General features: G+C 40.2%; 1 protein-coding gene across 3 annotated transcripts in view; it reads left to right on the forward strand.

The window, feature by feature from the left end:
* The window catches only part of YES1 (YES proto-oncogene 1, Src family tyrosine kinase), a 67247-nt gene extending 54961 nt beyond the window's left edge, over positions 1-12286 (forward strand). For all 3 annotated transcript variants that reach the window (XM_024210769.3, XM_024210771.3, XM_024210770.3), the window contains exons 7-12: positions 712-867; positions 1527-1706; positions 6652-6728; positions 7069-7222; positions 8232-8363; positions 11888-12286. In XM_024210769.3, coding sequence (XP_024066537.1) covers positions 712-867; positions 1527-1706; positions 6652-6728; positions 7069-7222; positions 8232-8363; positions 11888-12096 — 908 coding nt within the window. In that variant the 3' untranslated portion in view covers positions 12097-12286. The remainder of the gene's footprint in view (positions 1-711; positions 868-1526; positions 1707-6651; positions 6729-7068; positions 7223-8231; positions 8364-11887) is intronic.
* Positions 12287-24563: the final 12277 nt, after the last annotated feature.

Consider the following 24563-nt stretch of genomic DNA (forward strand, 5'->3'; position numbering starts at 1 on the left):
TATACCGAATGTACTGAGCAGCATCAGCCAGCGCAAGTCCACGATGTATGGGTATACCTCCACCTGCTCTATCCTAAGCCCTTTGGTGGTTCAGAAAACACCCCCAGAATGTCCACCAGCACCTCATGGATGCTCTACCTGTTTCCTGACACAGGAGTAAAAGCGCAAGCCAGAGAAGTTCTTCAAAAGGTGTCGCCTCCATGTTGCTGGCTTCGGTAGCTGGGTGTGCACAGACCACAAAGTCTTCTCAGTAGCCTGTGTTGTTGGGCTGATCAAACTTCCTGTAACATGCCAGGTGGGCAATAAAGTTTTCCCACTGTGCACTGTGGTCAAAGGGCTAGAGCAGCCACGTTTCGGGAGGGTGCTAGGGACTTTGGGATATGGTCGATTTGATTTGGGTCTGCGTGCTGCAGCATGGATGCTGGAGCCCCAGGTTCAAGCCTGGTTTAGAAAAGTCTAACATGGGTCAGCTGACTTGAGTCCCACCAACCCTGGGCTTACATTGCAATGTAGACATACCATATGTGTCTGGTGGTTCTTTTAGTAAGTGTACTGATTTATTATTATTTTAAAAAAAAAAATGCTCTTTTTAGCTATGGCAAAAAATATATAATATAACTTTTTGATAGACATTCTTTGTATTTTATTTCCTTTTATCATAGTCTTTTGCATATTATTTAACTTAAATTATTTCATTTTCCAATTATCCAGAACATGCTGATGGCCTGTGTCATAAACTAACGACTGTGTGTCCAACTGTGAAACCCCAGACCCAGGGACTATCAAAAGATGCCTGGGAAATACCTAGAGAGTCTTTGCGGCTAGAAGTTAAGCTGGGCCAAGGATGCTTTGGGGAAGTATGGATGGGTAAGAGTATGATATGTGCACCTATCCTGTTGGAATTGTTTGTTTTTACCTAAAATAGCATAGTCTAGAAAGATAATCTGATGAAGAGTTGAAGGCAAAATTACTAATAGCAGTGATATGTGTCAAGGACCATGCTTTCAATGCAAAATCCCCTGTAATTTTTGGATATGAATTCACACCATGAATTATGAGCTTTAGCCAGTAGCAAGGACTCTGAGATTAGGGGGTATGAAGCAGTCCAGCCACCATAAAGGAAGAGTGAGGAGGAAATGGCAATCACAAGTGTGCTGGGAGGAGAAAAGGTGGCAACAAGAAGTAATAAATGGAGGAGGAGACCCCAACATCAAGTGTGAGGGGAAGCAGAATAAAGCTCATTTGAAAAATGAGCTTTAATAATTCCATCTCAGTTGTTTATGTGACTACACAAATAATTTTGTTTTGTAACTTACTAGATCTCCATAATTAAATTATGCCCTCATTATATGCATTTGGTAATTCTATATATTTATATATAGTAAAATTCAAAGCTAATTTTCAGTATAGTTTTTACTGCTTTATCCCCTTAAAAAAAAAAAATTTGAAACAAAGAATGAAAGTAGTTTCAGTTGAAAATCTCTTAAAAGCGTAGCTGAGGCAGTAAAATGTACTTGTTTCTCTAGGAACGTGGAATGGAACCACAAAAGTAGCAATCAAAACACTAAAACCTGGTACAATGATGCCAGAAGCTTTCCTGCAGGAGGCTCAGATCATGAAGAAATTACGACATGATAAACTTGTTCCGCTATATGCTGTTGTTTCTGAGGAGCCAATCTTCATAGTCACTGAATTCATGACAAAAGGTATGTGATATTAACTGGAAGGCACTAAGTTTAAAGGTTAATAAAAGTCCCAGTAACCAAAAAAGGTATATTTTGATTCATGTTGAATACTGATATGTGTAAACCTAGCCCCAGCATGTGAATTTGTAATTGGGTTTTAACATATGATAGGTTCTGAAATCATCTTTGTTGAATCTGATTTTTTTCTATTCTTAATTTTGTGCTACCATGATTTGTTCAAATCTGTTTATTTACTGAACTCAACCAGATGGGTTTTACAAATGATCCAGGTTTTTAGTTGCTAGGAACTAACTGGCAGAGATGCCTGTTAGTGGGAGAAGTCTTTGTAATCATCCCATTGAATCAATAAAACTTGTTGAAATTAAAAGAAACACTGTTGAGGCTAGTAGGTCAAAAGTTTGATCTACTTGCAATAGTTCTGCAAACTAAACTGTAAACTAAAATTTTGCTGTGCTTTTTCCTTGTATTTTTTCCCCAGTCTACCCCTCGCCCCAAAAAGAGAGAAGTTTGAGGGTTCAGGATGTGTGTAATAGGGTTTAAATGTTTACTTCCAGTATTAAACAATCTTTAAAAAGAACAGGTCCCAAATCAAATACTTTAATTTTTGAAGAACTTGATCTCTTGTGCTCATCTTGGAGAGAGTTGTGGCAATGTTAGGAGGATAGAAATCAGGTTGAAGTCAGAAACTGAAATTATAAAATTTATAAATTATATCAAAGAGCATATAGCATATAAAATATTTTTAAAACTTTGGATCAGGCCAAATAGGGTGGAGAGGAACTGAAGATTTCAAACTTTTAAAAGTAAAAGCAAAATGGAAATGAATGAAATGAAGCAGTCTCTCTGATGGCAGATCTTAAAACAGCCTTGTGAAATCAGGTTTCACTGTTTAGAATAAGCCATTTATGTATGTATGTATTTATTTACTTACTGGAGATGGAATGGTACAAAACAAAGATTAAAACTTGAATTGGAACATTGCCAAAACAAAGTAGGATTACTATAAAGAATTACAAAAATCTACTGTACAGTTGTCAATATTACAAATGTAAATCTCCAGCAAACATTTCCATTTTAATCTGAGACAAATTGTTCATTATTTTTCTGAAAATGTAAAAAGCCAGTGCAGGGGGGAGGGAATCAGTTTGATACTAATGCATAAACTGTTTTGTTAGTGTTTACCCCCAGTAGCACAAAGCCATTGAAACAATAAGGTTGTGGCATTTTAATCAAATCAGGTGGTTCGGTTTTTGTTTTTGGTGTGGTTTTGTTTTGTAATTATTTGTCATTATTTGCACTGCTTTTCCCACCCCACCCCAAGAGAATTGCCAGCGCTACCTCTCACGGTTCATCTAGCTAGCCTCAGAGACTCCAACATTAAAACAACCTTCTTCAAGGAAAAGAGAGCTGCATGGAAGTACCACAGAGCCCAACAGCATTTTTCCTGGTCAGGCAGATTACTAGAAGTTGGAGTAAGGTCTTTACTCCTCCACAATACTCCTTCCTCAAGAAACAGGATATGGAAATCTCGTGTCTCATGAATTAGTGCAGAACATCAACCACAGAGATCCTGGTTTGGCCCATCGCAGTTCCTTTAAACAGAAAATTGTAGCAAGCGATTATAAATATATCAGATGTATTTAAAATTGTGGCAGTTACAATGATGAGGTTGCTCTGAAAAGTCTGTGACGTTTATTTTTAACATTTTTCTTTCCATTTTTGTCTTTACCATTTTGGAAGATGTGACTTTCTTAAATTACCCCAGTTCTTAGAATTTTAACAGATTTTCATACTAAAGAGAGCATTTTCTTGAACCCCTATGGTATGCTTACAGCTGGGCAAGCTACTATATCAGAGACCAAGATTTAAGATTGACCATAATTTGTACTCCTTAAAAGGCAGCAGTTATTAAATCACTGCAAGTCCTTTCAAGCAGTACTAATGTTTTAATGTTCTTTATATAAATGTGATATGTAGTTGAGGAAAGACTATTAAAATATGTGTCTTAAAGAGGGGAGATGGATTTTGGAATCAAGAAGAACGTACAACAAACAAAATTGCTGCTTTGATATCTTAAGAGAGCAAAAACTGAAACTGTGTAACATTACAATTTCCCTAATATATAATTGAGGTTGAGTGGCAGAATAACTTCCTTAATGTATTTTAGGGAAACTTAGTTCACATCCAAAAATTTAAAAAAAAATTATACTCTAAACACACATGAATGTATTTAGTTATGTAGTAAATAATGTTTCTTCTTCACTGCGAAAGAGGCTGCAAACAAAGCATTATACATTTATATAAAATGTTTCTGTTTTTGTTAAATGGTGTATGTAGCTGACAAGGAGCATCAATGATGTAAGGATGCTTCCTGACCCTAAGAATTTATTAGCTTCCAGTTGTCCAGTAGCAGTCCATTTTGCTAGTGTTGAGAGTACTTAACATAGTCAATATAAGATGTGCGTGCCCTATTACTTTTACTGTCCTCATTTGAAATATTATTTACATTTACAAATAGCCATGATATTTCACTTAAGGAGCTATTGCATTTCAGTGGCAGATAGGAAACACTCTTATCTTTTTCTAATCCTGGAGCACCTTTGCACGCACAGGGAACAGTACAGCATTGCCATTCATTCCTGTCTATGGCTTCTTCCTCCGTTAAGCCCAGCCTGGTCATGTCCCTGTGTATGATGTCCTGCCATCTGGTTACTTGTCAACCTCTAGGTCTGACTGACCTTGGTTGTATATTTATTTATTTATTTTTTTTTGGCATCCTATCATCTGTTTTCTGCAGTGTCCCCACCATCATAATCTTTTTGATTGTAGCCAATCCCATATCCTGATTTTACATATTACTCTCCTAACATCTTCATTTGTCTTTAAATCATTCCACTTTACACCTGCTATCTTTTGAAGATCTCTCATCTCTACTGCTTCCAGCCTTCTGATGTCTGTTTCATTTAATCCAGCTGCTTCCAGACCATAGACGATACTGTTGGTACACTGGTTGGATAAATTTTCACTTTGGTATCAAATGTAATGTTTCCTATACATATACATATATGCTTTTAAATTAAGTTGATGAAAGCAAAGGATACTGTGTAACTAAAAATGATCGTGCTTCAGTTTGCAGGTGCTAAATATTTAATTTAAAACTGCATTTATGGCCAGATGTATTAATGAAGCACTAATGATAGTGATATAGTCATTGAAAGAATTAATGTTGTAATTTTAATCCCTTTATATATGCCAGCACATTTCACTTTGATACTGTTATCTAGAGCTCTGATAGAGACATCTATATAGTTAAGGTTGCCTGATGCTTTCCATTATAATACCCTATTTTCAGTTCCTCATTAGTCTGGCAAACTTCAACAATTCCTGCAGAAATTTTCCATTGAGAGTGTCTGCCTCTGGCTGAATTTTTTTTTTTACATTTCAGCAAAATGGTTTTGCTGTTTCCTTGAATGAGGTTATAGGAAAATATTATTTTTGCCCATGTTAATTACAACCATTTCATTGAAAAGCTGTTCTGTATCCGTGCTTTAGAGTAGGGACTTGAAGTTTGGCAAAGGTGTCAAGCTCCTGTCAGCAATGTATCTCTTGCTTTCCCTGTGAAAAATCCACCCAAATGTAGCCAAATTATACATTTCTGATCATTTCAGTTTGCACATGCCCAGTAACATGTTTGCTAGTGACTGGCAGCATTATTCTTCAAAGATTCAGTCTGCACCGAACATGTTCCATCCTGACACAGTTTCTATGTGCCTACCAGACTGATCTTGCACCATCCCAGTGCTGCAGGGGCTGAGCAAGCCTTTTCCTGCAGTTGTTTCTTCTTGCTGCTGGTGGCCACTCTGGCACCAGTTACCAGATCTGAGGGCAATGAAACTCTTTCGTTGTTCTCAATGCTCCCCCTGCTGTCTCCCATTTATCAGGGAGGAAACAGCCTAGCTTGTTCAACGACAAAGGGATGAGAAGAGATAGATGATCCAGTAGAAAAATACTGGGATCATGTAATTAAAGACTGTATTGTAATGCACATGCATAAGGTAGCTGATTTAAGTCACGTTTCTGAACTTTAGAGTGCTTGATTTTGCAATCTTAATGTTCTTTTGATTTTTTTTATGAAATAATTTATATTTAAATATTGTGTAATGAATTATGTTCTCAATAAATTACTTGCATAGACTACTTGCTATATACAGTGGCACACAGGATTGCAAGATTCTGCACATGTATCTAAGGTTATATAATGTATTATTTGAGAAATAATACCTAAATCAGTTTTCATCAGTAGAGCTCAGTGTTTTACAAAGGAGGTCAATATTATGATAGACTATTAAGCACGTGAATAAGGAGCGCTGTTAAGATGGCATGTGCAAAGTTATCTTGGGCAGTTTCTGGCTTGTAAGTGCTTCTTATGCAACCATAACATTCTATTAATGTCAAGATTTTGTATAGATTAATTAAAGTTTAGGCTAAACCTTTTAAGGATTCCCATGAGCATCCAAGACATTGTACCAGTAGGTGACACAGCAGCATTTTATTCCTAATGTCTGCTTTCTTCATATTGACCTTGTGAGCACTTGTTTCTGGAATGTGGGGAAGTAACAGAGATATGGGAGGAGGAGAGACATTCTTATGACCATTTTTTTATTTTAAACAGAGGAGCATGCAGAATTCGATGAAACTTGCTGTTAGTAATTTTCATGTGTGTAGTTAAAAGAACACTATTAGATCATGCAAACCCAATATTTCCTTTTGGAGAAGGAAATATTTAGGGGGAGATTTTCAAAGGCACTGGGACTTTGAAAGTCAATGGGAGTTGGGTACCTAAATCCCATCTGTGCCTTTGAAAAACTCCCTCTTAGAGGCTTTCAGCTAGACCTTAATGATTGTGTCTGTGTTTTCCTAAATTATATTTATCATCTTTTTACAGGTAGCTTACTAGACTTCCTTAAAGAAGGAGAGGGGAAATGCTTAAAACTTCCACAGTTAGTTGACATGGCTGCTCAGGTACTTTGTATAAGTCAACAAATGAGTATTTTCCACATAGAAAACATGTTAAAAATGTGAAACAGATATACCAACCAAAGATCACAGCTGAATGTTCTATATGCTTTTACTCTTTACAGCTTCTGTTGAAGTTTTATAATTTGCTACAATAAATTATCTCTGTATTAGATGTCCTGGAGTAAAATACACTTTATTAATAATCAGTAAGCTATCATGGCCAGCTGTGATGTATTTTATAGCAGAACTGGCACCAAAAAGACTGCTTTGTTATACGTTGTGTTTTTGGAGAAATGAGCCTGATCACCAAAAATAGCTTTTAAATAAAACCTTTCTTTTTCAGATTGCTGATGGCATGGCGTACATTGAAAGAATGAACTACATCCACAGAGACCTTCGGGCAGCTAACATTCTTGTAGGAGACAATCTTGTGTGTAAAATTGCAGATTTTGGTTTAGCAAGGTTAATAGAAGACAATGAGTACACTGCCAGACAAGGTAAGACAGATTTATTTACTGTATAAATAAATCCATATACTTTGTTATTTGCTCAAATATCAAATTTAGGGGAGTATCAGAGTACTTATCTACATACCAAAAATTTATGCATATATATGTAATAATCATACCCTTGAAGGCGTATATGTTTGGTCCCAACCCCCACTACTTTACCTGTTAGTGAAAGCTGCAGTAATTAAACTCTGAAAATTATTTGGTGATAATGGCTTAAGTTATCAAAAATGACTAGTGATTTTGGGTGCCCAACCTCTGAGGTACATTGTAGAGGTCTGAATTTCAGAGGGAGAGTGCCCAGCTCTTCCTTAAAATAAGGCCCTTTTTAGGTGACTCAAGCTGGGCACCAAAATCACAAGTCACTTTTTTGAAAATCTTGGCCAATGTTTATTGCTCTAATGTTTTCCAGTCTGAAAAATCCCTTTATACTAAAAGATATTAAGCCATCCAACTAATTGAACTAGCAAAGCAAAATTTAAATTCTGAGAAGTGAAAAATGCTGGTTAACTAAGAGGGAGGGAGTTTGGAGGCGGTGTGGGGCTGAGGCTTGGAGCGCGGGACTGGGGGGTGGGGAGCGGGCTCTGGGAGGGAGTTTGGGTGCTGGAGGGGGCTCGGGGCAGGGATTGCGGCGCAGGAGGGGGTGTAGGGTGCCGGATCCGGAGGGGGCTCACCTCAGGTGGCTCCCCACATGCCAAGAGCTGCGGGGACGGCAGCAGTGCACAGAGTCGCCTGCCACGCCTCTGCCTAGGAGGAGCAGGGACATGTCGCCGCTTCCAGGGAGCCACATGGAGCCAGGTAGGGAGCCTGCCGGCCCCGCGCCAACCAGACTATAAACCAGACTTTCTATGAAGATTAGAAATGTCGGTTTATGGAGCTTTCCAGTTGGCACGGGGCCAGATAACACAGCTTTGTGTGTGTGTGTGTGTGTGTGTGTACAAAGTGTGAGCAAACTGTATCTAGAAAAAAGTGTGTCTGTCTTTCTCCACTCTTTTAGGAGCCAAATTTCCAATTAAATGGACAGCTCCTGAGGCAGCATTATATGGTCGGTTTACAATCAAATCTGATGTGTGGTCATTTGGAATTTTGTTGACAGAACTGGTAACAAAGGGTAGAGTGCCATATCCAGGTAAGAAAGCATTAAACAAGCCTTTATTAGAAGATATTACACCAGTATGTTATGATGATCATAATGGGATTTATATAGTTTGGTGTTAAGGTAATGAAACTCAAAAAAGATATTCCTTTTAGTCCTAATTTCTCAAACTGCTCATTTGGATCCTATTCCAGTTTACAGTATAATCTTAAATAAAGCTGTTTGAAATCTTCCTCCTGCTCCTTTCTTTTCTACTTCTCCTATGTCTGAATCAGAGGTAGAATAATGAATACTGGAAATATGAACCGCTTCTAACAGAAGAAACTTTCTTTCTCCTAATAGATTAGACTGTTAGATAGCCATTTTAACATGCTCCACTTCAGATCTTATTGGAGAAAGCAAAGCTACCCTTTAACAGACTATTAGAAGAGTAAAATGATTTTCCAGGAGGAAAGTAATGGTGTATAGTGCTCCATTATATAAAGTTGCAAAAAGAGAAATGTCAAGCCCTGTTTCTATAACACTACATGCAGCTTGGGCCTTATTAATAAATAAATTCGAGAAACCGGAAATTTTTTCTTCAATCACAGAAATCATCTTGACTCAGGCCATAAGGATGTTTAATCAGTGTTGTTGATTGATATTCATTACTTTTAAATGTTCGGTTTGGTTTGGTTTGTGGTTTTGCTCTGTTTAGATTTTTGTTGGTTATGTGGGGTTTTTGTTTGTTGGCTCTTGTGTTTTTTGCCAGTGTTGTAAAAAGCATAGTATACATTACAGTACATTATTACATGCCAAATCCTCTTCCCTGCGCATGGGTGAGTGCCATGAGTTTCAAGGGTAAAGTATTTTTACACCATAGGTTACAGTGTTCTGTGGCTGCTACTGCCACCTCCTGTTGGAGGAGGAGGAGATCAGTGGACCTGCATAATTGAGGATCCATTGGCCATGCCATGTCCTCAAAATCTTCCCTGTGTGCTGCTATGGATGGGCTCTGCAGAGCATAACATTCTAATATGTGAGGGTATAGAACCTACTAGAGGAGTTCCTGCATCATAACACATTCTGCATCCCTATGCATCAGAACCACACCAATTTGTAATGCTTACCAGGCTATAACCAACCAAAAAGACGGGTGCAACATTTATTCCTAAAGAAGGCATAATATTTTGAGTGTCAAAAGGGTAAGACTTGCAAATAAGAGTCTTCTCTCAGAATGTAGGCAAATCCTTAACACTCACTTTTAGCATAATTTTGATACCTCAGGATTTTAATGCCGTTGTGACTCATACCAATAACTTCCAAAAAACTATTTCAGTGATCCAGTATGAATAAACGCTATGAATACAAGATGACAAGTCCTAAGCTAAAATATTTTAACTCACACTTGATTGCCATAATTAGTCACGCTTCTTTAGGACCCAATCCTTTTCTCTGGGCCAACTCCAAGCAGCAGGATTTAACGCTAGTGGTTTAATAGAGACTGGAGGTGAAACTTACATTCAGTATGTAGTACCCCCAAGCAATGGAACCATTCTGGCAGTTGCTGCTACTGCTGCTGCAGCCTTGAGACTGCAGTAGCAACCACTGCCATTGGTGCAGGAAACAGTGGTAGCTAGATCATGGAGGGGCAGATCCCCTAGCCCTAACTCTGTTTTTGGTGGACTGCCTCTGCCCTTCCACCAATCATAATGTGCAACAAAGTGCAGGGAGCTCCTAAAAAGTAAGGCTTCACAGCATGCAGGCATCTACTCCCCAGGTCCCTAAAATCTGCCTACAACAGTCTCCTATGCAGAACACCATTTCGACTGCTGTGGACCTCCATGGCTGTAGGGGAGAAAGCAAAGTGCATTGCTTAAGCAGTATCATTTAATCATTATGGCTGAGATTTTCAAAGAAGCCTAAGGGTATGTCTTCACTACCAGCTGGATAGGTGGGCAGCAATCGATCCAGCAGGGATCGATTTATGGGGTCTAGTCTAGACGTGATAAATTGATCCCTGAGTGCTCTCCCATCGACTCCTGTACTCCAGCGCCTTCAGAGGCGCAGGCAGAGTCGACAGGGGAGTGGCAGCACTCGACTCACCGTAGTGAAGACACCACGGTAAGTCGATCTAAGCACGTCAACTTCAGCTACGTTATTCATGTAGCTGAAGTTTGCGTAAATTAGATCGATTTCCACCCCCCCAGTGTAGACCAGGCTTAAGAGACTTAGTTAGGCATCCAAACTCAATGGAATTCAGAGGGTTTAGAGCACCATGCTCCTGTATGCTGAGATTTTCAAGAGAGCCAACACCTTTCCTGAACTAGGACGGCTATTTACCTAAAAGTGTATTCTGAAATTTTGAAGTGTTTGTTTTTTAGGGAAATATTTTGATAACTTTCATAAATGAATCCTTCAAAAGCCACCATTTTCAAAAACAGAAAATTGTGGGAGCTGGGGGGTATTGAGTATTTTTTTTTAAAAACTCCACTATTCATTTAGGCAGATAAAAATAGACTTAGGAGCCTAACTTTAAGCTCCTGTTTTGGAAAATCCTGCTCTTACTCTTTTTGAAATGTAAAATGTATTTTATAATTTTTATTCTAATTACATCTATCCAGTTTTTTGCCTTGCAGTTTAATTATTGCATGGTTAAATTTAAAGTGCTTTAGGACCCCATAGTATCTTAAATCCCACTGATAAGGTTTAAGAGTACTGAGTACAGGAGAATATTAAACTTGCTTTCTACCTGCACGCTTCTGAAATTTCAGATTTGGGGCTTTCTTGACTTGCAGCAACCTGATGCTGTCTGCAGCCAGAATCTGTACAGTATGTGTTGAAAATGGCTGCCTATGGAAGGGTTCCACAGTTTTAGATCAATAAATGTAAATAATATGAAATATTTTGATGTGTTGATTTGAGTTTATATAACACTTTTTTGTTCTGGGCAAATTATCAACTGAACTTTAGTATACAGAATCTCTTTTAGTATTCTGACAGGTTTCAGAGTAGCAGCCGTGTTAGTCTGTATCCGCAAAAAGAACAGGTGGTCTTGTGGCACCTTAGAGACTAACAAATTTATTTGAGCATAAGCTTTCGTGGGCTACAGCCGAAGAAGTGGGCTGTAGCTTACGGAAGCTTATGCTCAAATAAATTTGTTAGTCTCTAAGGTGCCACAAGTACTCCTGTTCTTTTTAGTATTCTGTTCAGATCAAGTGGCAAATGAATAAAACTCCAGACAGGGTCTTGTTGTGGAGCTCTCCTTTGCAGGAATTTTCCCCAAGTAAATAGGAAATGTTCTGTAGCAAAAGCATTTGAATAAGCATGAGGATGGGCCAGTACTAACTATTTGAGAAACAAGGGTAAAATTGAATATTTCAGAAAATATATTTATTTTAAAATTTACAAAATTAATCCAACATACTGTGTCTATAGGGAAGAGTCCCTTGTGGCAGTACAGTTATCTTGAGAGTTAAATTTAACTCTCAGGTGGTCTGATGCCAGAAAAAAGCTGAGGAATTTTTGGAAACTGTTCTTTGTGTAATGTCATTAACACCTAAAATTCTTTATTGTAGGGATGGTGAATCGTGAAGTTCTGGAACAAGTAGAACGTGGGTATAGGATGCCTTGCCCACAGGGCTGTCCAGAGTCTCTCCATGAATTAATGAAACTGTGTTGGAAGAAGGACCCTGATGAAAGACCAACATTTGAATATATTCAGTCTTTCTTGGAAGACTACTTCACTGCTACAGAACCACAGTACCAGCCTGGAGACAATTTATAAGCCAACAACCTACATAACATGCACAAATCTGCCAAATGTAAAGGACTTTCGAAGGGTTCCTCGCTTCTTTAAAGGAATCAAAGGAAAGAAAATCTTCACTCTGCATGCTTTTAATGGCAAACTGGAATTCCATACTACAGTTGCACAAAACCACTTTTAAACTGTTATACCCTAATTTACCAATTATGTGATTTTTCCCCCCCCTCCCCCCCGCCCCAACTGATTTCAGGGTCCAAAAGGAGTTTGCTGAAATTACTCAGTGGTAAAGTGAGTGTTGGCCTGACCATTACTAGCAAAAAAAAAACAACCTAACATTTAATAATACATTCTGTTAAAGGGAGAATTGTCTTAAATTACACGCGAGCTTGGGGTGGAAAAAATTTTAAACAAAGGAACTTTATGGGACCAAACAATTCCATTCCAGTTCTATAAAATTTCCTGTGTTCAGAATTAGATGGACTTTTTCCTTAAAGATGGTACAGCCATATCTGAGATACTGATAGTAATCTTCAGTTTAAGCTTCCTCTTGCATGGACTTAATTAGGATAGACAAGGTTAAAACAGAAATTTAAACAGTGTATGACAAACTTGATTAAATGCTAGACCTCAGTAGTGGAATTGGAGAGCATAATGCACTGTGTTCATATTTGTATTAATGTAACTGGAAAGTAGCATGAGAGATTTTTCATTTTTTTTTCTGCATAGAATAATGAAGATAACTATAAAATGAGGTAATATTTTATAAAGTTGTGTTGATAAAATATGATAAAGTTTGAACTTGAAACCATACAGTACAATCAGAGGGAAAATTCTCTAATCTTTTAAGTTCCAATCCTACAATGAGCTCTGTGTGGGAAGACTACCTAAACAAAGCTCATTGCAAGATCAAGATCTTAGCTGGTAAATGGTCACCTTTAGACAGTACACATTAAAACACAGATTTGGTACTGTGAGATGTGGCTAGTATGTATTAACAGTGATGGGTGCCACAAATGTAAAATGACACTAGTTCAGGGATTTGATTGCACTTTTGCTTTTCTTGACTATAAAGACTCTTACACACAGAATTATTTAAGTGAGAATAAATAGGAGAAGAAAATGTGAAGGCCTAAAAATTAGAGGGATAAAGTATATTTAATATTGACATAATACAGTAATGACAAACCTTTGCTGGCATTCAGCTCAGCTCACACTACATCTACGATATTTTCTTCAACTACTGACATATTAAGCAATAACTTCATGTCCTCTGTTCATCTGGTGGCATGAAGTTTGGAATTTCAAATTAAGCTAACATACTTTAATTATTAAACTAAATGGTTTTCTCTAGTATCATGATGATGATCATACTATCCATGTAACACTATCTAACAAATGAATTTAATGCAAGTGGGCAATATAGTTCTGGTACTAAAAATTGTTTTTCACATGTTTACACTACGTTCTTCATACTGAATCTCTCCACTAAATGGAACTTTGTAAGAACAGTGCCATCATTTTGCATTTTCCCTTATCTTCTATACATGAGTGATTATCAAGTTTTAAAAGGGCTTTATGTAAAAAACCAAGAACACTATGGAATTGTAATTTTTTTTCTAAATATTTTAAAATGGGTAACACAATCGTACAAGTTTATGTATTAATACAGTTACAATAAAAATGCCAGAAAATGGTGCTGGCATTAATTGGATTTTAATGACTGAATGGAACAGTTCCTTGTAATAACATTTGTATAGTAAAGAAATAAAACACTAACTTAATGAGTTTGTTCATTGTAAATGGTTGTGTATTATAGAACTTCTCCAGAAAGAGTTTCTGTATGTATATGAAATTTTTATTTTTAATCGTCTTTCACCTCAAGACATTGATATGGATCTTACCCTAACAAAAAGTTCAAATTCACGCTTTTTATATAATCGTAATAAGTTTAATTATGTAATTAAGTATTTTTATAAAGTATGGCATTGTGGAATTCTTTTGCAGAATTGGTTTAAAATAAATTTCTCCCTCATTGCACCTGATTTATTTAAAAAAAAGATAAAATAGTTTGGTTTCAAAACTACTTCATCTGCTTGCTGCTTTTTGGAGGAAAATTTTTTGAAGCTGCAGAGAATTGAGTTTTGATTCTTCCCCCCCCCCCCCCCCCTCCCCGTTGAAGCTATTTTTAATATACTTTTTGAGAGATTTGAATTGTGGTGTGTTTAAATATATTGTGAAAGTGAAGATTTTTCTAGAGCACTTCAGAACTCCTTAGTAGTGATCATTTAGAACAAATCCTATCTAATCTTACAACTCTGGCCCCATACAAGGAACGGGTATTATGTGAATTCCCATAAGAGAAATTCCAAAGTAAACAAAATCCTCTGGGCATCACCTTACTACAGACAAGCATTTTTTGGCTCTCTTGTACCTGTTGTCAACAGCCATTATTGATTTCTGTGTAATTGTTCTTGGAAGTCATAAATCCACTCTTGTGATAGACATAACCGTGTTCCTAAAGTTAAGAAACATCAGCTGTCACCATGACCACTGTCATTCAATGGGCACTTGCAGCCAATCCCAAATTCCCAACTGCAGAGGAGGGCCACTGTATATTAAGACTGTACTACTTAAAATGTTTTCTAAGCTACATCAAACAATTCTAATATAAAATTACAAAACAAAAGATTCTTTCTACACAAGTTATAAGCTGCGAAGTTTACCATATTTTTAGTATTTCCTGTAGTGTATCAATGTTTTTTTTATTATTGATTTTTAAATGGGAACAATTATGTAATATTTCTGATAAAAATTGTACTCAAATCATTGTTCATCAGTTTTGTCAAATACTTCCTTTGTGGAAGACTTTCAAACTGTTTCTATCATGCAGTGTTCTCAAGCTTTAGTATTTTTAAAATATTTTTATATTACTTTTGAGTAATTAAAGTTCCAAAAGTACAAACGTTGTGTATGTGCCTACTCTTTAGAGAAAATAAGTAGCTACTTTAGCATAGTTCTAAAAAGGGCCTTGTATATTCCTGAGTCTTGCAGCTATGGAATTGTACCCCTCATATAGTATTGTGCCATAGTTTTTTTTTTTTTTTTTCTTGTTTGTAGCTCTCATGGGTTGTGAAGAGGACCTCGAAAAGGTAAACAAAACATAAACCAATGCAGTGTTGTCTTCATGAACTTGCAGACAGTCTGAAACAATTCAGAGAGCTGCGACCTTCCCCTTTGATTTAAGATGACGTTAACCCTAAAAGTGGTGATCTGTGGCAAATTAAAAACTGGAAATGTGGACAGAACTTAAAAATAACTAAATTTAATATCAAAATAAGTACCTCGGTATAGTGAAGGAATTGTTCATTTTCATGCTTAAAATTTCTGTTTTAAATATTTTATCTAAAGGTGCTGTAGAACTTTGCATTTCCACCAACCTGCCACAACATGCAACGGCTTTGCTGCAGAATACACTGGGAGTTCTCGTTGAAATGAATCAAAATATTGTAAATGATTTAAGTTTATCACAAAACAGTGAGGATTTCAATTTTCTTTAGTCACTTGTGTGTACAAACTTATTTCTGCTGTATAAATATCTATTTTCAGAACAATTTTTTCTTTCAGTCATACTATTGTGTTAAATGAGAATAAACTCGACAGTATAAAAATTTTGGATCATTTGCACCCTCCTCTACATTTGCTGAACACTGCCACTTTCTTCTGAGTTTCTGACTTATGTTAGATGAGAGAGAAAACATACGGTCCCTAAATGCCATTTTCCTTTTTAAAAAATTAAGGGCCAGTTTTAGATTGTATACAGTGGGACCTGGGGAGAAATCAGAAGTTATAGAGGACCTGAATAAAAACTTACATACTCTGTTCACAGATGGATAGATGCCTGAAGAGGTCCGTGTAGCTTGAAAGCTTGTCTCTTTCACCAACAGAAGTTGGTCCAATAAAAGATATTACCTCATCCACCTTGTCTCTCTAATATTCTGGGACAAACAGGGCTGCAATAATGCTGCAAACAGATGCCAGCTTGACAACTCTGCAGTCCTCTCTTTATCCATAGGATAGCTACACGGGAGCACTGAAAGTTTTTCCTCTGCCCTGGCAATAGGGTTTTTTTTTTTATTATTATTATTATTCATTCCTGAAGACAGCTGAAACTGTCTACAACTGTACACTAACTATGATGTGGATGTGTCTACTAGTGCATTTTGCATGAGGCCATGAATAGCCATTCAATAGTAATAACTTTTATTTTTTCTTGACCTCAGCTGGATTTGAATTAGTGCCAGGTTCTGCATCTCTTTATCCAACCCCCCTCACCCACCCCCACACACTGAATTCATTTTCTGAGACATTTTCTAATAGTCATGTACATGTTGGGACTCCTCTCTGCTCTAGAGTTTGAAACTGCCAGTTCTTATAGTAGCTGTACAAATGGTTCCTGGTTTTGCTGAACCTCCCCCCCCCCCCCCCCCCCCCCAAAAAAGGTAACCTGACCACCCTGATGATGATGCCACAAATTGGGGAGAGAACTTACCCTATCACTTGTGGCTTTCTCAAAAACAAGATCAACCTTGAAGACATCAGAATGGATTCAGGCAACTGCTAGCTCCTCAACAGCTGACAGCTTGTGCTCCTTATCAATTTATTGTACGTGCAATGTGACCAGAACTGACCTTGCTGGTTTTGGGTGGGTCTTCCAAATAGTTTTTCATCACTACTTCAGAAACCTAATGTTGTCAGATGTTCGGCTGCGTGCGTGTGTTCTTTTTGTGTGCTGTACTGGCTCTGGCCAGATAGCCCATACAGCAGGCTCCGACAGAATCGACCAATAAGACCCCAAGACTTGGTTTAGTAGCGAAGGCACCCAGCCAGATGTATTACCGAGGAAGCACGGTGCTAATGCGCCAGCTCAATGGTTACAGGTACACAACACATGTACACCTCTGACAATGGACCAGCTCAGTCAGGGGCAGCACTTTGCCCCCTAGACCAGACGAAGGATTAAGGCAACGTATCCCAACATTAATAGACTGAGACAACCAATTTGGGATCAACAACATTCATATCACCTTATGCGTTTCATGACACGTTTGTTACCTCCCCTTGTACTTTTCTCCTGATGTTTCAGGCAAAATATCACTTTTCACTTTTGTCAAACCATTTTATCGTGTTCTAGGTTGAGGTGTTCCTGTGCTGGCCTGCTGGAATGTGTTTACATATTCAATGTGTGTTTTAACAATGCTAGCAATACCGGTGCTGAATTCGTGTACCGAACACTGATTTGCAGGCAAGCATCTGCTTTTGACAGGGCCCGACTGTTGCTCATAGCATAACTTTTTTTGCTGACTTTGGTTCAGGTCTCAGGCCTTGCACCAGGCCTATGCTTCAGCCTCTCTGTTTCTACTACACCTAACTGACTTGTCGACCATGAACACACTACTGTCCAGGGCTAATGTGACTGTTGTGGGAGGGTTGTTTAACATCCAAACACAACATTTATTTTTATATAAAAGAATGGGCAGGGAGGGAGATGTTAAATGCCAGCGTTCTTTGTTCTTGGCCAACATATAGCCCACTAGCTCCTGCTGTCTAACATGCTATTGAGCTTTCCATGTTTATCAATTGCATTGTGTGTTCAGCGAATGTGCCAGCCTAGCTGTGAGCAGGTACCTGGCAGGAGGAAACTTGTGGTAGCCCTAGTGCCATCAGCAGTAATGCAATTCCAAATTGATCGGGAGTCCTCAAAAAGTCAGGATCACAGCCCACCCCTGGACATCCATAGAGGTGATGGTAGTGAATAATCTGTAATCTTTAGGGAAATCAGTGAGAAGCTTTCAACCCTCCCACTTAGTTGGCAACTTTGTTTTCAGGGCTCTTTGACCAAGTAAAAGGGAAAGCTAGGACAACAGTTTTAAACTCCAGTGCTTCAACTTAGAAAGCTAAATCCAGCACTGAAATAAGTGGCCAAACTTTGTTTTTTCCAGTGGTGCTGAGCATTTGCCGTCAGTGGGAGATATGGGTGCTCAGCATCTCTCAAACAAATTTAAATCCCTACTTTTCAAGTTAGCTTAACTCAAGTTTAAAAATGTTTGCCTTTTATTTAAATGAAAGCTGAGGCTCTGTTTTACATTTCTGGGGTCTTTATATCAAGGAAAGAGGGTTACCTGCTAGGAAGTTCATAATCCTAAAGAGGCTAGCAAGATCTACGCTACACGAGTTAGCCTGGCGTGATTGCTGGGAAGCCACACAGATGTGTACACACTTCTGCTATCTGAAATCAAGAGGGTGTGGTGATTGCCTGGCAGTTTTCATTCTCTTGTCTCCTATCTACTCTGCAACCATCACCAGCAAGGTCCAGGAAAGAGTGGGGCTAGGCAGGATCTTCACTTCCAGCTCATCTACCGGTAAGATTGTTCTCCTATTCCTCTCAAAGGGAGAGGGGCCGTGCTGCAGTTATTCTTTTTACTCTCCCTGTGATGATGCAGGGTTCATAGCTGGCATAAACTCCAAGCCTGGAGTTATTTCCTGTTAGCAGCAAACTGGGAGGGGTAAATTCTGATGAGCTAAATAGTGCCAATATGATATTTATTCAGCAAATTTAGTGTTTGATTCACACATTTCCCCTCCTAGGCTCCTGCTCTAAAGATTAGACATGCACACAGCCACAAAAGTAAACGACCTTGGAAAACTTACGTGCCTGTCAACAGCTCCCTGACATCAAAAGCTGTGCAGCTGCCTTGTAACCAGAGAGGCCCTGCAGCAGTCCTAACGCCATCACACATCAGAATATCTGAAATTGCTAGAATAGGTGCTGATGTGGGCTCGAAGTGTGAGGTGGAATATTGAGCATCTTGTGTTAAGTAAACAAATCAAGAGGAATGTAAAGGGGGGGAAGCCCTTCCCAGGAATAGGAGTAGTCAAATCTGTGTTAACTAAACTTTCTAAAAGTGGAAACTGATCACCACTGAGGTTTACATTCTCCTTGGGGCAACTTTTCATTCACTTCAAACAGGCAAATCTGAGAATAACACCAAAAAAATTAAAGACTCCAGATTAAACTCCACCACCGCCATCCTTTTAAAATAGAATGTGAAGATGAGTAAATATGTAATTAATTGACTCGCCTTTAATATCCTGCACATGCACTGAGCACAGAAAAATGCTGTTTTAGAGCAGCTATGATGTAACACCTTGGAGATGCTGCTGCTGAAATACTGCACTGAACATTTAGGGGACTCGCCCTGGACTACAGCAGCAATGGTGGAAAAGATTCAGGATTGTGTTTCTCAGATTGCCTAGAGTCCAGGGTGAAGATAGAACTGTGAGCAACATTACCTGAACAAACTATAAGCCAGAACTCAGAGACAAAGGGTTTGGTTTTACTTTTGGTGTTAGCTGTGTTGGAAGTATAGCAGGGAAAGACGCATCTCTGCCAGAGAGGCCCCTTTGCGTTGCCTCTCCACATTCCTACCCAAGGACAGATTTTGGGATTTCTGGGTCACAAAACAGTGTCATATCAACAGAGACCAGAAACTCTGGAGACTGAGGAGAGCCATGGTTAGGCTACCAAGAGCCAGCCTAACTGCACATTAGAATCCAGACCAGAGCGCCAGGGAAGATCTTACTATCCTTGGTGCACATACTTTGAGAGAACACCTTGGTTTATTTTTTTATTTTGTTTTAAGCCCGCCATGGACATCAGTGCTGCACCACCCATCAAAGATGGGTGTTGGGGTTGATCCTGCTTTGAGACGACCTAGATGACCTCCTGAGGTCTCTTCCAACCCTAATCTTCTATGATTCTATGAAAGACTGAACTTAAGCTCGCTATTTGCCTATGCAGGTGCTGGGAGGTTTGTATTGGCTGTTAATGTTGGGAGGGCTAGTGTTAGGTATTGTTGTTTTGTCTCTTTATCCTAATCCCCTGTTCCACTGTCCCTTATCCTGAGTTCCCCATACCTAATAAAGACTCAGTTACTGTTTTATTACTCTGGGAATTGTGATAGCTAGTTTAGTTTTGTGTGCTCTAACACCCGCTCTGTATGAGATTATGTGAAATATTTTGCCAAGAGACAAGCCCTCTGTTCTCTGCATGAAGGGGTTTCCTTGGGTGGAGGCACCAGGCACCCTTCTAGGTGAAACAAGGACCCATAACCCTGAGGAGGAAAGGGAGAATGCAGTCACACCTCAGGGCTGGGCTACAATTAAATAAATGGCATGCTGAAAACTTTTAAATTCCAGAGCTGGGGGCCATTCCTGCTAGCACTGAAGCTAAGGGTATGTCTACACTACGGGATTACTCCAAATTTACAGAATTTGATTTTTGGGAACCAATTGTATAAAGTCGAGTGTATGCAGCCACACTAAGCACATTAATTCGGCGGTGTGCGTCCATGTACCGAGGCTAGCGTCGACTTCCGGAGCGTTGCACTGTGGGTAGCTATCCCATAGTTCCCACAGTCTCCTCCGCCCATTGGAATTTTGGGTTGAGATCCCAATGCCTGATGTGGCCGAAAACAGCATTGCGGGTGGTTCTGGGTACATCCTCCCCCTCCCTCCAGGAAAGCAACGGCAGACAACCGTTTTACGCCTTTTTTCCTGGGTGAACTGTACAGACACCATACCACGGCAAGCATGGTGCCCGCTCAGCTCAAGACAGCAGTCATGAACATTGTAAACACCTCGTGCATTATCGTGCCATTTATGCTGAACCAGAACCTGCAAAACCAGGTGAGGAGGAGTCGGCTACAGCAGTGTGGTGACGAGAGTGATGAGGACATGGACACAGAATTCTCTCAAACCGCGGGCCCCGGCGCTTTGGAGATCATGCTGTTAATGGGGCAGGTTATAGCCGTGGAATGCTGATTCTGGGCCCGGGAAACAAGCACAGGCTGATGGGACCGCATAGTGTTGTAGGTGGGGGACGATTCACAGTGGCTGCGAAACTTTCGCATGCATAAGGGCACTTTCATGGAACTGTGTGACTTGCTTTCCCCTGCCCTGAAGCACCAGAATACCAAGATGAGAGCAGCCCTCACAGTTGACAAGCGAGTGGCAATAGCCCTGTGGAAGTTTGCAACGCCAGACAGTCGGGAATCAATTTGGAATGGGCAAATCTACTGTGGGGGCTGCTGTGATGCAAGTAGCCAAAGCAATCACTGATCTGCTGCTACCAAAGGTAGTGACTCTGGGAAATGTGCAGGTCATAGTGGATGGCTTTGCTGCAATGGGATTCCCTAACTGTGGTGGGGCGATAGAGGGAACCCATATCCCTATCTTGGCACTGGAGCACCAGGGCAGCCAGTACATAAACCGCAAGGGGTACTTTTCAATGGTGCTGCAAGCACTGGTGGATCACAAGGGACGTTTCACCAACATCAACGTGGGATGGCTGGGAAGGGTTCATGACGCTCGTGTCTTCAGGAACACTAATCTGTTTAAACGGCTGCTGCAAGGGATTTACTTTCCAAACCAGAAAATAACCGTTGGGGATGTTGAAATGCCAATAGTTATCCTTGGGGACCCAGCCTACCCCTTAATGCCATGGCTCATGAAGCCATACACAGGCAGCCTGGACAGTAGTCGGGAGCTGTACAACTACAGGCTCAGCAAGTGCAGAATGGTGGTAGAATGTGCATTTGGATGTTTAAAGGGTCGCTGGCGCATGTTACTGACTCGCTCAGACCTCAGCCAAACCAATATTCCCATTGTTATTGCTGCTTGCTGTGTGCTCCACAATCTCTGTGAGAGTAAGGGGGAGATCTTTATGGCGGGGTGGGAGGCTGAGGCAAATCGCCTGGCCGCTGATTACACGCAGCCAGACACCAGGGCGATTAGAAGAGCACACCAGGAAGTGCTGCACATCAGAGAAGCTTTGAAAACCAGTTTCATGACTGGCCAGGCTACGGTGTGAAAGTTCTGTTTGTTTCTCCTTGTTGAAAATCCGCCCCCTTGATTGACTCAGTCCCTGTAAGCAAACCATCCTCCCCACTTCAATTACAGCTTGCTTTCAAAGGAAATAAAGTCACTATCGTTTAAAAATCATGTATTCTTTATTACTTGATTATAAACATAGGGAGAGAACTGACAAGGTAGCCCGGGTGGGGTTTGGGAGGAAGATAGGAGGGAAAGAAAAGGCCACTTCAAAAGTTCAAAATAATGACAGCCTTTTGCTTGGGCTGTCCACTGGGGTGGAGTGGGCGGGTGCACGGAGCCTCCCCCTCCTCCCCCCCCCCGCGTTCTTACACGTCTGGATGTGGTGGCTATGGAACACGGTGAGGGGGGAGGGTGGTTATAAAGGGACTGCAGCGGCACTCTGTGATCCTGCTGTTGTTCCTGAAGCTCCACCAGATGCCGGAGCATGTCCGTTTGATCACGCAGCAGCCCCAGCGTTGCAGCCTGCCACCTCTCATCTCAAGCGTCCCTCATGGCCTCATGTTCACTGGCATCTTTCCTGTACTTTGATACCGTGTCCTTCCACTCATTCAGATGAGCTCTTTCATCGCGGGTCGATTGCATGATTTCACTCTCCTGAGGATAACACAGCGAGATAAAGAACAGATGTTGCTTGAATGCCAGCAAACACCGGGACCATACGCTGACAGGCTTTGTCATGCAATGATACCAGATTACTTGCTACTAGCATGGCGTGGTCAAGTGTCCTACCATGGAGAACAGAATAAGGCTGTACTGCCCAGAAACCTTCTGCAAAGGCTTTTGGAGTACCTCTAGGAGAGCTTCATGGAGATGTCCCTGGAGGATTTCCGCTCCATCCCCAGACACGTTAACAGACTTTTCCAGTAGCTGTACTGGCCGCGAATGCATCCCAAGTCCTCAGGGCAAATTAATCATTAAAAAACGCTTGCTTTTAAACCATGTTTTATATTTACAAAGGTACACTCACCAGAGGTCCCTTCCATGGGCCTCATTGTCTGGGATAATGCCTTGGGAGGGTTGGCAGGGTACTTCAGTCAGGCTGAGAAAAAGATCCTGGCTGTTGGGGAGAACAGAGTGCTGTGTGCTCTCCGCAAGCTCATCCTCCTCCTCCTCATCTTCCCTGTCCACAGAATCCTCAGGCATGGCTGAGATTACCCCCGCCTCGGAATCCATGGTCAGAGGTGGGTTAGTGAGGGTGGCCCCCCTAGAATTGCATGCAGCTCAGCGTAGAAGCGGCATGTCTGCGGCTCTGACCTGGACCTTCCGTTTGCTTCTTTGGTTTTCTGGTAGGCTTGTCTGAGCTCTTTAACTTTCAGGTGGCACTGTAGTGAGTCCCTATTGTGGCCTCTCTCCATCATGCCCTTGGAGATTTTTTCAAATGTTTTGGCATTTCGTCTTTTGGAACGTAGTTCTGCTAGCACGGAATCCTCTCCCCATATAGCGATCAGATCCAGTACCTCCCGTATGGTCCATGCTGGTGGTCTTTTTCGATTCTCGGACTGCATGGTTACCTGTGCTGATGAGCTCTGCGTGGTCACCTGTGCTCTGCACGCTGGGCAAACAGGAAATGAAATTCAAAAGTTCGCGGGGCTTTTCTTGTCTACCTGGCCAGTGCATCCGAGTTCAGATCGCTGTCCAGAGCGGTCACAATGGTGCACTGTGGGATAGCTCCCGGAGGCCAATAGCGTCGAATTGCGGCCACACTAACCCTAATTCGAAATGGCAATGTTGATTTCGGCGCTACTCCCCTCGTCGGGGAGGAGTACAGAAATCGATTTTAAGAGCCCTTTATGTCGAAGTAAATGGCTTCGTTGTGTGGACGGGTGCAGGGTTAATTTGATTTAACGCTCCTAAATTCGAACTAAACTCGTAGTGTAGACCAGGCCTAAGAGGAGCAAGGTCAGCCCTCTATTGCTGTCAGCAGAGCAATGGTGTGTTTTTGTTTTATCCAAGTTGAGTCTGTACTGCACCTCTACTTCTTTTCACTTTCAGTATGATTATCGTCATTTTTCATTTTAATGTTGTTTTATTACTTCTATGTATCTTCATTGTTCTGTAATAAAGAGTTTCAAGTGCAATAAATGGAGATTTTCTTCTGCATTTCCATTTTAATTTACTATTCAAGGTCCTGGATTTAAATCAAAAGTAGACATTTTATTGGACTATTTCTTGTCCTCCTGAACAATCTATGGGGATTCCATGATGGCTTTCTTGGGTGCCTCATTATTTCCTGTATAACCACAATCGGGGGGAATGTTCAACCTTGAAGTACTTCAGGGCTGTCCATAAATTAAATAATGCATTAAGAGATGGGTGAGTTCTTAATTGTGTGAGTTTGTTTTAATATTACAAAGTAGTGGGTGGGTCTTGCAGATCCATAAAAAAAAGTATTACATAATTTATGGATGGCCCCTTAAACATTTAGTACAGTCACATAAGTGCCATAATTACCAGAAACACTGTGGTGAAAACATTACATTTAATCTTCTCGACACATTTGTCACAAAGACAGCTATTTGCAGAGAGTGATTTATGAA

The sequence above is a fragment of the Terrapene carolina genome, unplaced genomic scaffold, assembly GCF_002925995.2.
Source record: "Terrapene carolina triunguis isolate 2854851 unplaced genomic scaffold, T_m_triunguis-2.0 Scaffold58, whole genome shotgun sequence".
Taxonomy (NCBI): Eukaryota; Metazoa; Chordata; order Testudines; family Emydidae; genus Terrapene; species Terrapene triunguis.